This window comes from Furipterus horrens, unplaced genomic scaffold (genome assembly GCF_987537825.1).
Source record: "Furipterus horrens unplaced genomic scaffold, mFurHor1.1.pri manual_scaffold_6, whole genome shotgun sequence".
In the NCBI taxonomy this organism is placed as follows: domain Eukaryota; kingdom Metazoa; phylum Chordata; class Mammalia; order Chiroptera; family Furipteridae; genus Furipterus; species Furipterus horrens.
This window is the reverse complement of record NW_028327176.1, coordinates 87,723,568-87,737,811: the sequence shown is the minus strand read 5'-3', so window position 1 is coordinate 87,737,811 and position 14,244 is coordinate 87,723,568. Positions and strand designations below refer to the sequence as shown.

At 41.7% G+C, this 14,244-nt stretch overlaps 1 protein-coding gene across 1 annotated transcript in view; it reads left to right on the top strand.

Moving 5' to 3' along the window:
* NUDT3 (nudix hydrolase 3) overlaps positions 1–14,016 on the top strand; it is a 111,505-nt gene extending 97,489 nt beyond the window's left edge. Inside the window, exons 3-5 of the mRNA XM_090282236.1 lie at positions 4,634–4,678; positions 10,431–10,515; positions 13,303–14,016. Of these exons, the coding sequence (XP_090138362.1) occupies positions 4,634–4,678; positions 10,431–10,515; positions 13,303–13,481 (309 nt within the window). The 3' untranslated portion in view covers positions 13,482–14,016. The remainder of the gene's footprint in view (positions 1–4,633; positions 4,679–10,430; positions 10,516–13,302) is intronic.
* The last annotated feature ends 228 nt before the right edge of the window (positions 14,017–14,244 follow it).

Sequence of the window (14,244 nt, the reverse complement as noted above, 5' to 3'; positions counted from 1 at the left end):
CCATCACTACAGAGGGAAGCAGAATTTCCTGTGCCACTCCAAGTGTGCCCTAGCTCTCACCTGACAGAATCCGAAGCCCGTAGAGCAAGGCTTCGGAAGGGGGAATGCCTGTGGGCCAGACAACTATCAGTTCCTGCCAAAATGTCTACCTTAGAATGAAAAGTTGGTTTCAGGGGTGATGGCTCACTTCGTACCCATTCATACAAAACAACAAAACAAGGGTTCTTTGCAGTGGCAGATCATTTTAGCAGCAGGCTCAATGGCCCTTCCACGAAAGTACATCTGCCGGAGTTTCACATACACACTGCAGGGGGGGCAGGGGGAGGTGCTACTAGAGGGAAAAATGGGGAAGTTTCCCCGATTGGTCCCGCTTTTTGCAGATTAACACTTCCAATCTCAGTAAAACACCCTAAAAGGAAAAAAGACATTGGAAATTTTTTCTTTTTAAAAAGTAGGCAGTTGCTCAGATTATTTTTGTTAAGTAAACTTGAAGTGCTAGAATTCATATTGTATACTTTGAAGTTCAAGGAAGCATTCACCTATATATGGTTGATTAATAAAGGCCAGTAGATAATTTATTTGGATTTCTTACTACTAGCTAAAATGGACTTTTAAATAAAGTCTCTCTTCTCTGGATTAAGGGTTTTTGACATATAGATTGAAATTATAACTGTTTTCAAATAATTTTGAGAAAAACGCATTCATACCAGCACCCTGACTGGACCACCTTACATATACCCTGAATCATATCTTATCCCCAATATCTGAGCCAAGTATCTGTCAGATGTGACCCTGATACCTACCCTAACCTACATGTGAGAGATAAAAATAACTGTCCAATTGCTTGTAGCAGCATTTGAGAGAGAGCTGAGAGATGAAAGTTAGACTCCTAAGTGTTAATATAAAATTTGAAAGAAACAAAAGAGACAAAATATTGTTAGTTTCTATAACTTAAAGATTAATGAAAAGTGAAAATGAATATCCCTGAAATATCAATGTTCAGATGGCAGCATTACTTGAATTACACTAGACATTAAAAGATTATATCTATTTCATAAAGGAAAATGCCTTTATATTTGTCCCGTCTGCATCCAACACAGAATAAAGCCAGGTTATATGTTGGTATTGAATGCAGAAATTATTATTAAACAAAAGTTTTAAATCATACTAAGTTGTTATAATGTGAAGCTGATTTGTGCCCTTAAAATTTGAAGATCATTTTCTAAACTTCCAATTAAAAAAATTTTTTTTATTGATTATACTATTACTATTGTCTCAGTTTCTCCCCCTTTACCCCCTCCACCCAGCACCCCCACTCCCTCTGGCGATCCCTCTCATTTGTTCATGTCCATGGGTCATACATATAAGTTCTTTGGCAACTCCATTTTCTATATTTGCTCTTAACATTCCCCTGCCTATTCTTTAACTACCAATTTGTACTTATTAATTCCTTCACCTTTTCCCTCATTCCACCAGACCCCTCCCCACTGGCCACCATCCCAATATTCTCTGTATCTATAATTCTGTTTCTGTTCCTCTTGTTTGCTTAGTTTTTTCTTTTTTTTAAGACTTTGTTTATTTTTAGAAAGAGGGGAAGGAAGGGAAAAAGAGAGGGAGAGAAACATCAGTGTGGTTGCCTCTTGCGCGGCCCCAACTGGGGGCCTGGTCCGCAACCCAGGCATGTGCTCTGACTGGGAATTGAACCAGTGATCTTTCAGTTTGCAGGACCACACTCAATCCACTGAGCCACACCAGCCAGGGCTCTAGTCTGTTTTTTATTTGATGGTTTTCTTTTCTACCTGTTGTTTACATATCTGTTTCCATTATGTACACCTTTATTTCCATAGTTTGTCCTTTTAAAATAGAAGTTACTCCTTCATTCACTTCTTGATCATCTGAACATATTTAAGTTGTCTGGCCATGCTGCAAAATTCATTGAATCTAAAGTATATTCATGTTCCAAGTAGTGAAGGGCTTACTTGTGAGGTGGATTTACCAGGGTCTCCAGAGCCAGGTCTTAAAGTGACAGTGTAAGCTCCTGCTCCCTGGTGATATGGTGAATACTGCAGATAGAGCAATGGTGTCAGACAGTGGCTTAGCTCCATCCTTTATTGTGCACTGCATCTGTGTCCTCTCCTACCTAGGCCCAGTGGTGTCCTTTCCGTTAGACACTGGGTCCCTCTGACTCTGAGGGGTCCAGGCAGGCTGCAGCTTTGCCATGCCACTCTGTTTCTGATGTATGGGAGTAGTGTCCATCTTGCTTTTGAGCCAGGATATGTCTGTTTAGCTTTTGTATTTTGTATTTTATATCTGTCTCTGCTAGGAACGGAAGGGGTCAGTGTAATGCCATACTGCCCTGAATGCCCTGGATCTGGGAAATTAAGAAGGTTCAGACCTAGTTAGTACTTGGATGGGAGTGTACATCAGGTATTTACAGAAAATAAACAGTAGAGTGGAAGAAGCTGAGAATCAAATCAATGATTTAGAAAAAAAGAAAAAAGTATACATTTAGTACAGCAAGAAGAAAATAAGAATCCTAAAAATCGAGGACAGTGTAAGCAGCCTCTGGGACAACTTCAAGTGACAACATTAGCATCATACAGGTGTCAGGAGAAAAAGAAGAGCAAGAAATCAGAAACCTATTTGAAAAAATAATAGAAAACTTCCCTAATTTGGTGAAGGAAATAGACCTAGAAGTCCATGAAGCACAGAGAGTCCCAAACAATATAAATGCAGCCCTGGCTGGTGTGGATCAGCGGATTGAGCACTGGCCTGCAAACCAAAGGGTCGCTGGTTAGATTTCCAGTCAGGGCACATGCCTAGGTTGCAGGCCAGATTCCCAGTTGGGGGCATGTGATAGGCGACCACACATTGGTGTCTCTCTCCCTCTCTTTGTCCCTCCCTTCCCCTCTCTCTAAAAAGAGATAAATAAAATTGTTAAAAAAAAAAAAAAAGGCTTAAAGACGCCCACACCAAGACGCATCATACTTAAAATGCCAAAGGTTAAGGATAAAGGTAATCTGAAAAGCAGACAATTACCTAGAAAGAAATTCCATAAGACTGTAAGCTGATTTCTCAAGAGAAACTTTGTAGGTAAGAAGGTACTGGAAAGAAGTATTCAAAGTGATGAAAAGCAAGGACCTACAACCTCGATTACTCTATCCAGCACAGCTATCATTTAGAATGGAAGGGCAGATAAAGTGCTTCCAAGGCAAGGTAATGCTAAAAGAGTTCATTACCAAACCATTACTATATGAAATGATAAAAAGGAAGTTATTGAAGAAAAAGATCAAAACTATTAACATTAGCCTTGGCTGATGTGGGTCAGTGGGTTGAGCACCACCTTGTGACCTGCAATGTTGCCAGTTCGATTCCTGGTCAGGGCACATGCCTGGCTTGTGGGCCAGGTTTCAAGTGGGGCATGCAAGAGGCAACCGATCAATGTTTCTCTTGCACGTTGATGTTTCGCTCCCTTCCTTACCCACCCTCTAAAAAATAAATAAAATCTTAAAAAAATAAAAAACTGAACATTAAAATGCCAATAAATATATAACTGTCAACAATTGAATCTAAAAAAACAAACTAAGCAGCCCTGGCTGGTGTGGCTCAGTGGATTGATTTCTGGCCTGAGAACCAAAAGGTCGCTGGTTTAATTCCTGGTCAGGACACATGGCTGGATTGCAGACTGGGATAACTCTAGCCTGGATAGAGTTTAAAAGAAAATCAGTAAATTGGAATAGACTAAAAAATTAATTGCCAATACATCAGAAAGACACAAATCTAAAAAAAAATTACAAAGGGCTAATGGGGGATATAGAGTATATACTCAAATGCCTAACCACTGTATGAAATTATCACTCTTCTGGTCACTGTCCCTTACATTGTTCTGTACATCTCTGTCAATACCTGTCACTGACAGAATGGCCAGATTTATGTTTTTGTTGACTTAGTTTCGCTGAGCTCTGCTCTGGGCATACTGTACATAGACAGCTAAGAACAAGTCAGGTAAGGGTCTTGCTCTTACGGATCTTTTGTTCTTGCCTATTCATCACTACATTTCTGATACCTACAGTGGGATCTGGCTCCAGTCAGGCATTCAGTGTATATTTGTCGCATGAATGAATAAATGAGTGAAGTAATTCATGGCCTTGATTATATGCTCTGCTTGACCTGCTTTGCAGTGGGGAAAGAGCCTGGGAGGAGTGAGAGGAATTCTCCCTCCCCAGTGCACACCCCGATCTTCTCAGTGGCACACAGGCAACACTCGTGTGCCCCGCCACCACCACCACCGTGTCCTCTTGTTTTTCTTTATTTTTAATTTAATTTTAAAGATTTTATTTATTTCTAGAGAGACAGGAAGGAAGGGAGAAAGAGAGGGAAAGAACTTCGATTGGTTGCCTCTTGCACCTACCCCCAACTAGGGACCTGGTCCAAAACCCAGGCATGTGCCCTTACCAGGAATCGAACTGGTGACCTTTCTATTCACAGGCCAGAACTCAATCCACTGAGCCACACCAGTGAGGGCATGTGTCTTCTTGTTTTTCATTTCTATTTTACAAACTGCTCAGAACATTCAGAATGAGACAACAATATAAACTATCAGTGTGTTAATTTTTTTTTTCCCACTTTTCAGGCTGGAGTAAAAGGGACATTGGGAAGATTAGTTGGAATTTTTGAGGTAAGTCTGTTCAAATCTTTGCACATCCAATATTGTATTTATAACTACATGTATCTTTGACTTAGCCCATTCAAGATACTGTAACAAAATAATCACAACTGGGTGGCTTATAAATAACACTGTGGAACACAATTTTTGTTGAGTTAAATCTGAAACTTGTTTTTGACTAACTTTTGGCATCTGAATCCAAAAATGATCCAGTTTTTCTCTACCACGTCAACTTTTTGAGGTACAGGATACCCTCCTTTTGTCCCAAAAATCATACAAAATGTACATACAAAGGAAAATAAAGAAAAAAATTACCTGACTATACTGTTTATTTAGAGTTATTTTATTCATATAAAGGCTATATATTGTTACTGTAAGTCAAATTGTTTACAAGTAGTAAAGTTCTGCTACCAAACATACATATTAAGGTATTTTATCTTTTCAAACAACAGGCTAGGAAATGGGAAAATGAGATACTTGAAACAGTGTCCTTCAGTTGGCAAAGCTTTCACAAATTGCTTCATGAGACCCAGTTTTATGTGCAGAGGTGGGAATAGAATGTTCTTTCTCTTAACAAGTGGCTCATGTACAATGTTTGGATCACCAGGTTTGAGGTCAGATCTTGGAGACCAATTCAACTCCACCCAATGCTTCTCACGAGCTCTGCTGTCCCACATACACAGAAAACAGGGATACCTGGTGTATCCGTGTTGCTGACCAAGAAGGAAACAGACCATTTTAAGGTCAACACAGATGATCCAGTTGTGCTTGTGATATTGTAACAGATCAGTGACTCTCTTTATGTCTTCATATTCTTCACAGAAACAAACTGAATGGCCAATTGGGACTGCACCAAATAAATTGCCATTGTGGAGGAGGACACACTTCAAGGTCCTCTTTGAGCTATCGATGAACAGTCGCCATTCAGTTGCGTTCTAGATTGGAATTCCCAATTCCTCCATTAAACCATGTATGTTATGGCAATACACAAAGCCACCGTTACTTCAAAAGTACTGCAGAAATGCACTTTCTCTTGATTGAAAGTAGGATGCCTTCGCTCCTCTTTCAAGCAAGTTTTTCTCATGCAGTCTTGATGCTAGGAGTTCTGAAACCTTTTTGGATAGTCCCAAATCTCGTGCCAAATCATTCAACTCATGCTGATCTCAGTCCTTAAGAACTGAGTCATCTTCAATTTCAAAATCTTCATCGTTGCTGTCACTTAGTTTTTCACCATACTCCTGTTTTTCGAAAGAGAGTAGTTCAATGAAAACTGGCACTAGGATTTCAGCTGAATGAGGCACTGGGCGTATAGCTGATGGTAGACTAGGATATTCTGGTTTACATTTATTTTTCTTATTATATCCTGATGTTTTCACTCTACAAAAGGAACAGTCACTTGAATGATCTCTGGGCTCTTGCCAAACCATAGATATACCAAATGGCAATTTATCATGTGTTCCCTTCGTCCACATCTGTAAACTCTTGACACACTGCTTGCACACCTTGTGAGGGGCCCAAGACTTATCTTGATCACCAAGTTTTACTTTAAAATATGCAAAATAGGCTTGCCTGACAAATGTGCTGATGTTTGTCCTATGACTGGGAACGGTGAAACTGCCACAGATAGAACAAAATGAATCAAGGCCGTTTAGGCACCTATGACAAGAAATAGCAGAGGCAGACATGATCTGAAGGAAAGGAAATAAGTATGTATGTAAATACATAAATAAATTCTGCTAACTCCTTGTATACAGACAGGAACTCAGACTACATTTCAAAATACAATTCACTATATAGACTGGCACACAACCTCTCGCCACACTGTCTCATGTGTAACTGAATAGCCTAGACAAGTACGAACCTGTCACTGGTCTCCAAGGTCATCCCCCACCCCTCCCCACTTGAGGAAGGTTTGCTCTCAGCCAGTAGGAGAGCGATAATGCTTCCCTTGATCCAGGCTCTATCCAGCCTAGAGTGATTGCATTAAGATAAGCTGTACAGAAAAGTCTTGATGTGGTAGAAGAAAACTAACTGCAGTTTTGAAATCAGCATGCCTATTTAAGTCTAAAACAGCTGAAAAATCTAACTCAACAGGAATTATGTTAAAAATTGTTCCCCTGTGTAATAGAAATAGATTTTTCACAGTTCTAGAGGCTAGAAGTTCAAGATCAAGGCACCAGCAGATTCAGTGTCTGGTTGAGGACCTGCTTTCTGGTTCATTGACAGCTGTTTCTCTCTGTGTCCTCACATGGTAGAAAAGGAAAGATTGCTTTCTAGGTCTCTGTTGTGAGGGCACTAATTTTACTCATGAGGGCAGCCTTCCTAACTTAATCACCCTAAGAGGCCCCACCTCCTAATGCCATCACATTGGGAATTTGGATTTCTTTTTTCTTTTTTTCTTTTTCTTTTTTTTTAAGATATAAGGGAAGGGAGGGAGAAACATCAATGTGTAGTTGCCTGATGATGATGGATTCAGGACTTCTGGCCAAGATGGAGGCCTAGATAGACATGCTGCATCTCCCTCCACAACTAAGAGGGAATACAATGATCTCAAAATTAGAGACAACCAGAAGTTCCAGAAAACTGAGCTGCCTGAAGTCCAACAAACAAAGATACAAAGAGGAAATACTCTTCCAAACAGTCAGGAGGGATGGAGCTGGGGTGGAGAGGAAGTGGTATGGCAGTGGCAGGCCAGCGGAAAGCACAGTCACACGTTTTAAAAAGCTGATAGGGACACCTGGAGAGCGCTCCCAGCCCCAGACCAGACCACGTAGCTATGGTTCTAGTGCCAGGGAAAATAGAACCTCGTTGCTTCTGACTGAACACCAGTGGGGGCTGGGGTAGAGGAAGAAACTGCCGGTCTTTCAGCAGAATCCGCTTGTTTAAAGGGCCCTTGCAGACCTAGAACATCCCAAAACCCATCCACTCTGGGAACAACAGCGAGGGCAACAGCTAGAGAGGCACCAGTCCCATACGGAAGTGGAAGAAGTGGCTGGAAAAGGGACAAGTGCTGAGCAAGCGGCATTGTTCCCTCTCAAACTCCTCCCCCACATACAGCACCACAGCATGGTGAACAGATCGCCCTGTACTGATGAATACCTAAGGCTCTGCCCCTTACAGCGTAACAGGTATGACAGCTCTACCTAACACACTGAGGCATACAAACAAGGGAGCCTGTCGAGATAAGAGGAAATGGATCAAGGTTTCAGTGGGAGAACTAAGCAACAAGGAGATAGCCAACCAAACAGATGTACAGTTCAAAACACTGGTGTTAAAGATGCTCACAGGCTTGACAGATGTGCTTAAGTATGGCAAACGCATAAGGTAAGAAGTAAAGGCTCTGCTAAATGAAACGAAGGAAAATCCGCACAAAACCAATGGTGAAGGGAGGAAACCAGGTTTCAAATCAATGATTTGGATCATGAGGAAGAGAAAAACAGTCAACTGGTACAGCATGAGGAAACAGGAATTGAGAAAAATGAGGCGAAGCTTAGGAACTTCTGGGACAACTTTAAACATGCCAACATCCAAATCATAGGGGTGCCAGAAGGAGAAGAGGAAGAGCAAGAAATGGAAAGCTTATGTGAAAAAATAATGAAGGAAAACTTCCCAAATTTGGCGAAAGAAATAGACATGCAAGCCCAGGAAGCACGGAGAGTTCCAAACAAGCTAGACTAGAAGAGGACCACACCAATACACATCATCATTAAAATGCCAAAGGTGAAGATAAAGAGAGAATCTTAGAAGCAGCAAGAGAAAAGTAGAGAGTTACCTACAAAGGGGTTCCTATAAGACTATCAGTTGTTTTCTCAAAAGAAACTTTGTAGACAAGAAGAGACTGGCAAGAAGTATTCAATGTAATGAAAAGCACGGACCTACAACCAGGATTACTCTATTCCAGCAAAGCTATCATTTAGAATAGAAGGGCAGGTGAAGTGCTTCCCAGACAAGGTAAAGCTAAAAGAGTTCATCATCACCAAGCCATTATTGCATGAAATGTGAAAGGGACTTACTTAAGAAAAAGAGGATCAAAACTATGAACATTAAAATGACAACAAACTCACAACTATCAACAACTGAATCTAGAAAATAAAAACAAAATTCAGCTAAGCAAACAATCAGAATAGGAACAGAATCATAGGTATGGCAATCATTTGGAGGGTTATCAGCTGGGAGGGGGAAGGGGGAGAAATGGAGAAATGGTTCAGGGATCAAGAAGCATAATCGGCTGGTACAAAATAGACAGGGGGAAGTTAAGGATAATATAGGAAAGGATGAAGCCAAAGAACTTATATGCATGACCCATGGACATGAACTAAGGAGGGTGGGACTGCTGGAGGGAAGGCAGTAAATGGGCAGAGGGGAGCAAAGGGAAAAGACAACTGTATAAACATAATCAATAAAATATGCAGAAAAAAGAAATGTGTGATTGCCTCTCATGTGGCCCCAACTGGGGACCTCGCCCACATCCCAGGCATGTGTCCTGACTGGGAATTGAACCAGCAGCCCTTTTGTTCGCAGGCCGGCCCTCAATCCACTGAGCTATACCAGCCATGGTGGGAATTAGGATTTCAGCATATGGATTTGGTTGGGGGTGGGGGACATAAATATTTAGTCCTTTGCAGTCTTTGTCTCTTCCAAACAACCAGTATATTATTTGTAAGTATTACTTATTACATCAACCCTGGCTGGTTTGGCTCAGTGGATTGAGCGTCGGCCTGCGAGCTAAGTGTCGCTGGTTCGATCTTCCAGTCAGGGCACATCAGAGAAGGAAAACTCTGATTCCAAAAAACCTCCCCTGCCTTGCGGCATACCTCTTCAGGGGAAAGGCTAAGGGAGTAAACCCCGACAGAAAATCCGGAGCCGGAGTCCCTAAGGCGGTTTGACGTTGTAGTCAACACCGGCAACTCCTGCGGCGCACCTGAAGCCAAGCTGTATTGACTCTGTCTTTCCCTTGGATCCTTCAGCTGCGAAGAGAGGGGGGGTCTGCTGCATGGGCAACAGCAGACCCTCCATATCACCCTGCCCAGGCTCTGTAGCTTCAGCTTCACTGGAGAGGACACTCCAGCGTCATCGCAAGATGTTGATTCAACACGGGAGGAGACAGATACCGTGTCACTCCCGAGTCGGACTGCACAACCATTCTCGGCGGTGCAGATAGACTCTTAAGAAGCTACACCATCGTCTCTCGAGACGGATGGCTGCCGACGACGACTTATTACATCTCCACCTCTCTTCCTTTCCTCCTCTAAGACATGAAGAGGGGTAGATAAGTATATAGAGGAGAAACAAGAAAATTCACTGGGGTAGAGATTTGGAGGAAGGTGGAGGGAAGTGAGAAGTTGGGAATAAAGATGAGCCAGTTTAGTAGGAGTATGTGGGAGGTAGTTGGCTGGCTTGCATTGATGAGGCCCCACCCCTCCAGTCTCTTCTCTTTCTGGTACCCAGCCAGTTAAATTTACTTGGTGCCTTTTTCTTTAGAGTCATGAACTTCCTGCTCACAGCATTTCCATGAAGTTGCACGTAGGAAAAGAGAGAATAAAGCCTTGGCTTTAGAAACCCAGGCGAAGAGCTCACTCTGAAATGCAAGTGTGGCATGTTCACATAGGGCATCTGGTGCTATTTCATGTGTAACTCTAGGACGGTAAAAAGTAAAAGCAATCCTATGTCTAAGCTTTCTGTATATATGTGTGAGAGAGCGCTTCACTCAGTCATCTCAGCTCTGTAAGAAATAACTCTTCTGTCCTCCCCTCTTTGCCCTCAGAACCAGGAGAGGAAGCACAGAACATATGTCTATGTGCTCATTGTCACAGAGGTGTTGGACGACTGGGAAGACTCAGTTAACATTGGTAAGTCATTCCAGATGGCCTCCAAAGAGTCCCCACAGCCGGCCCTTGCCACAGCACAGGTCATACTCAGAACTAGAAGCAAGAACCTGACCCGAAGAGAAATAATAGGAGGATATGTTTAATAAAACAAGCATGTCCGTTTTTGAACTTGTGAAAGTTAGTATTTTGAAATGTTTAAAAGAAAGCTGAGGTTGGGTACATGGTCAACAAATAGAAACACGGCCCATAAAAAATAGGAAATGTTTCTACAATCAGATTGGATCCTCCTCCATGATGTCCAGGCCCACTGCTGGCCACAGAACCCAGGGTGAAAGCAGGACCTTGGCTGTTCCTTATGATGCTTATGCTTACTGTCGGAGACAACTGTGGGTTTGGTGACGTGAGCCCCTCTCCAGAGTCGTTTCGTAGATGCAGAGCAATGGGAGTCGTTTCCAGTTCTATGCACGTTACCCTTCAGGTCACCTAGCTTTCTTCTAAAGAGCTGTTTCTTTTGATCTGTTAGATCACTATTGGATGTACATTTTTTGAATTGAATATTGAAGTGATTTAATGGTTGGTCCATGGTTTAATCTTTTACCTCTGAACAAAAATATTTTCTAGAGAAGTGTAATATTAATTTAATTTCTGTTTAAATTGGCAAACAAATAAACCACGTGCCAAAACCTCTCCCTTTATTATCGTGTGCTTTGCCATCAGGCCCTTCACTGCTGATTTGGGCATTTCATAGCCCTCCAGCTTTTAATGGCTTGTGTCTGGTAAGATGCAATGTGCTCAAGTAAAGGACTTCAGTGGGGGGAGGGGGCAGTATTAAAAATAGACTCTTGACAGATGATGCTGGGGCCTCAAAGGGAGATGGGGAGGCGTGTGGCGTGGCCCTGTCCTCGGAGCCCTCTGCTGGGTGGGAGTCACACACTTGTGTGTGAATTTTTAAGGTATCATCGCTCTATAGCCTTTCACTTATACTCCCACCTCTGAGAATTGACCCTGATGAGGTCATCTAAAATATGGGGAATAAGGTTATGAGCCTTCCTTCATATGAGCCTTTTTCAGTTAAAAAATTTGGTCTCAACTGTGCAACTCAGTGACTGATAAATGATTTAAGATATTTTCATTTGATGGAATGTTAGATAGCTGTTAAACACATGTATAAAAGTGCTTACAAAGAAGTGTTGGTGAATGAAAACAGCAGGGTATAGTAATTTGAAATGAAAACAAAAATGAGACACTGGTTTTCACCTAAAGAACTGGCAGTGATCGAGAAAAGGTAATGGTGCTGGCTGGGGTGCGTGAGACTAGCACTCCACACACACACGGGGTGGGGTTGGTATGCCCGTCTTGGAAAGCGATTCAGCACTAGGTATCATGAGCCCTTAAGAGTTCAAATGTTTTATTCTTATAATCTCATTTCTAGGGGTTTTTCTCTGAGATGTTAAAAAAAAAAAAAAAAAAGAACAAACAGATAAAGGTTTTTAAAATTGTAGTAGTATTTATAATAATTAAAATCATAGGATATTGATGTTTAGTGATAGGGAAATGGTTAAATAAATGACAGCACATCCATGCTAGATGTTATGATGTAATACATAGCCATTAAGTGTTATATTTTTTATAACACAGAAGAATGCTTAAGAAGCACTGTGAAGTAAAAAAGAAATAATAATAATCTTAAAAAGCAAACTTACAGCACATACCATGTGCCAGGTATTGTTCAAACACTGTACGTATCAGTCATCTCAACAGACTTGTGAGACAGGTACTATTTATTATCTCTCTGTTATAGATGAGGAAAGTAGGGCACAGAGAGACTCACTAACTTGCCCAAAGCTGCACAGCTCATTAGAGCCAGTGATGTGACTGGAGCTCAGCATATTAGTGTCAGCATCCATGTTCTCACCCATAACACTTTATCAGAGCCTTTCAGGATCTGGAGCCTCTTAAAGCATAATCCAGTTACAATTGTTCAGATCAGTGCCTTTTTGAAATATGATGAAAGAAGACCAAATGCACTAAGGTACTGAGAGTGGTCATTTCTGGTTTATAAGATTATAGGTAATTATATTATACTTTCCTCTGATTTCCCAATTTTAAGCGATGATCTTTTATTATAAAAGAAAAAATAAAAGACTTACAAACACGCATTAAGAGGAAGACAAAAGAGGAGATGGATTGACTCGATAAAGGAAGCCATTAGGCCTCAGTCTGCAGGAGCTGAGTGGGCTGTTGAAGACGGAAGACAGGACAGTGTGGACACAGCCAAGTCAGTGGCACCCAACACACGTTTAAAAAAGAAAATAGACTGAAAAGTTAATAGTGATCGTGTTGAGATTTTTTTAAGTAGTATTTTCTATTATGTAGATATATCACTGATATAAATCTTTTTAAATAAGTAACTGGTTATAAGCAAGCCATCCTCGTAGGTCTAGAAATGTGATGCTCAGGAGAGGGGGATTCTGGCTGGGCTTCAGGCTCTGGACAAGCGAGGAAGGGCCCAAGGCCCCGGAGCGCCGGGGAAGCTGCCAGCTGTCAGGCGATTACTGCCCGCTCTTCAGTTTTCAGATTTCTTACCTATTTTCTGCCTTAGGCATTTCTGCAGTATTTGAAGCGTATAAAGTGTGCTTGCTTTACTCTTATAAGAAAATAAGTAAAATGTATTTATAACATATGTTTTTAAAATGTTGACAACCGTTACTTTCATGTTTCCTTCTACATTTTCTCAGAAGTTAGAAGATTAGAACCCTTCCGTCGAGTCCCCGGTGTCCTTATTTCCTGTTCTGTGCGCCCCCACAGGAAGGAAGAGGGAGTGGTTTAAGGTAGAAGATGCCGTCAAAACGCTGCAGCACCACAAGCCGGTGCAGGCATCATATTTTGAGACATTGAGGCAAGGCTATTCCGCCAACAACGGCACTCCGGTCGTGGCCACCAGCTACTCGGTTTCTGCTCAGAGCTCCACGTCGGGCATCAGATGACTGAAGACCTGGAAGAGGACGGAAAGTGGAAACTAGACTGAAGTGCAGACCTTCCCTCTCACCCTTGCTCCCCTCACCTCTCCTCACAGGCCCGCTCTCTCAAATAAGGCATGATGGCCGCAGAGACAGCATTCACTGAAAGTATTCCTTTTTGGTGTTAAGTGATGGGGCTTTTCTTCTCTTTTATTGAGGGAGGGATGCAATTTGTAAGTACTTTTGTGCATGATCTGTCCCTACCTGTTCACACCCCTACAGTCTCTGAAAAGAAGCAAACAGCCTTCCTCTACCTTGGATTCTGAAGGATTCCTGTCTGTCTCATTCTAGTCCTGGCCAGACTTCTTTCTTTGATTTTTAATGTTTTTTTTTTTTTTTTTAATTAAAAGGTACCAATATGAGATGAAATCTTTCAGAATTTGTTCTATAATGTGATATTCAGTCCAGTAGGTTGGTCCCTTTCACTGCAGGATACATTTATCTACACATTATATACTGGACATATAATATGTAAATAAATGACTTTTAGAAGAGGAATTTACTTTAAATTTTTCAAGGTTTTATTTTGTTTTGCTTTTTAAAGTCAAGGCGTTTCTGAAACAGAGAGCCTCACAAGTTATGCTTTTCTTTTGTTGCTAGTGGCTAGATCAGCTCCCTGTCCTTGCTCTTCCCCAGTCATGACCACAGTCGTGTGGGGATGGGAAGAGTGCAGCCACCATCACAGCGTCCCGGACTCGTGGCCTGCCTTCTCGCAGCTGTGTTTCCATGC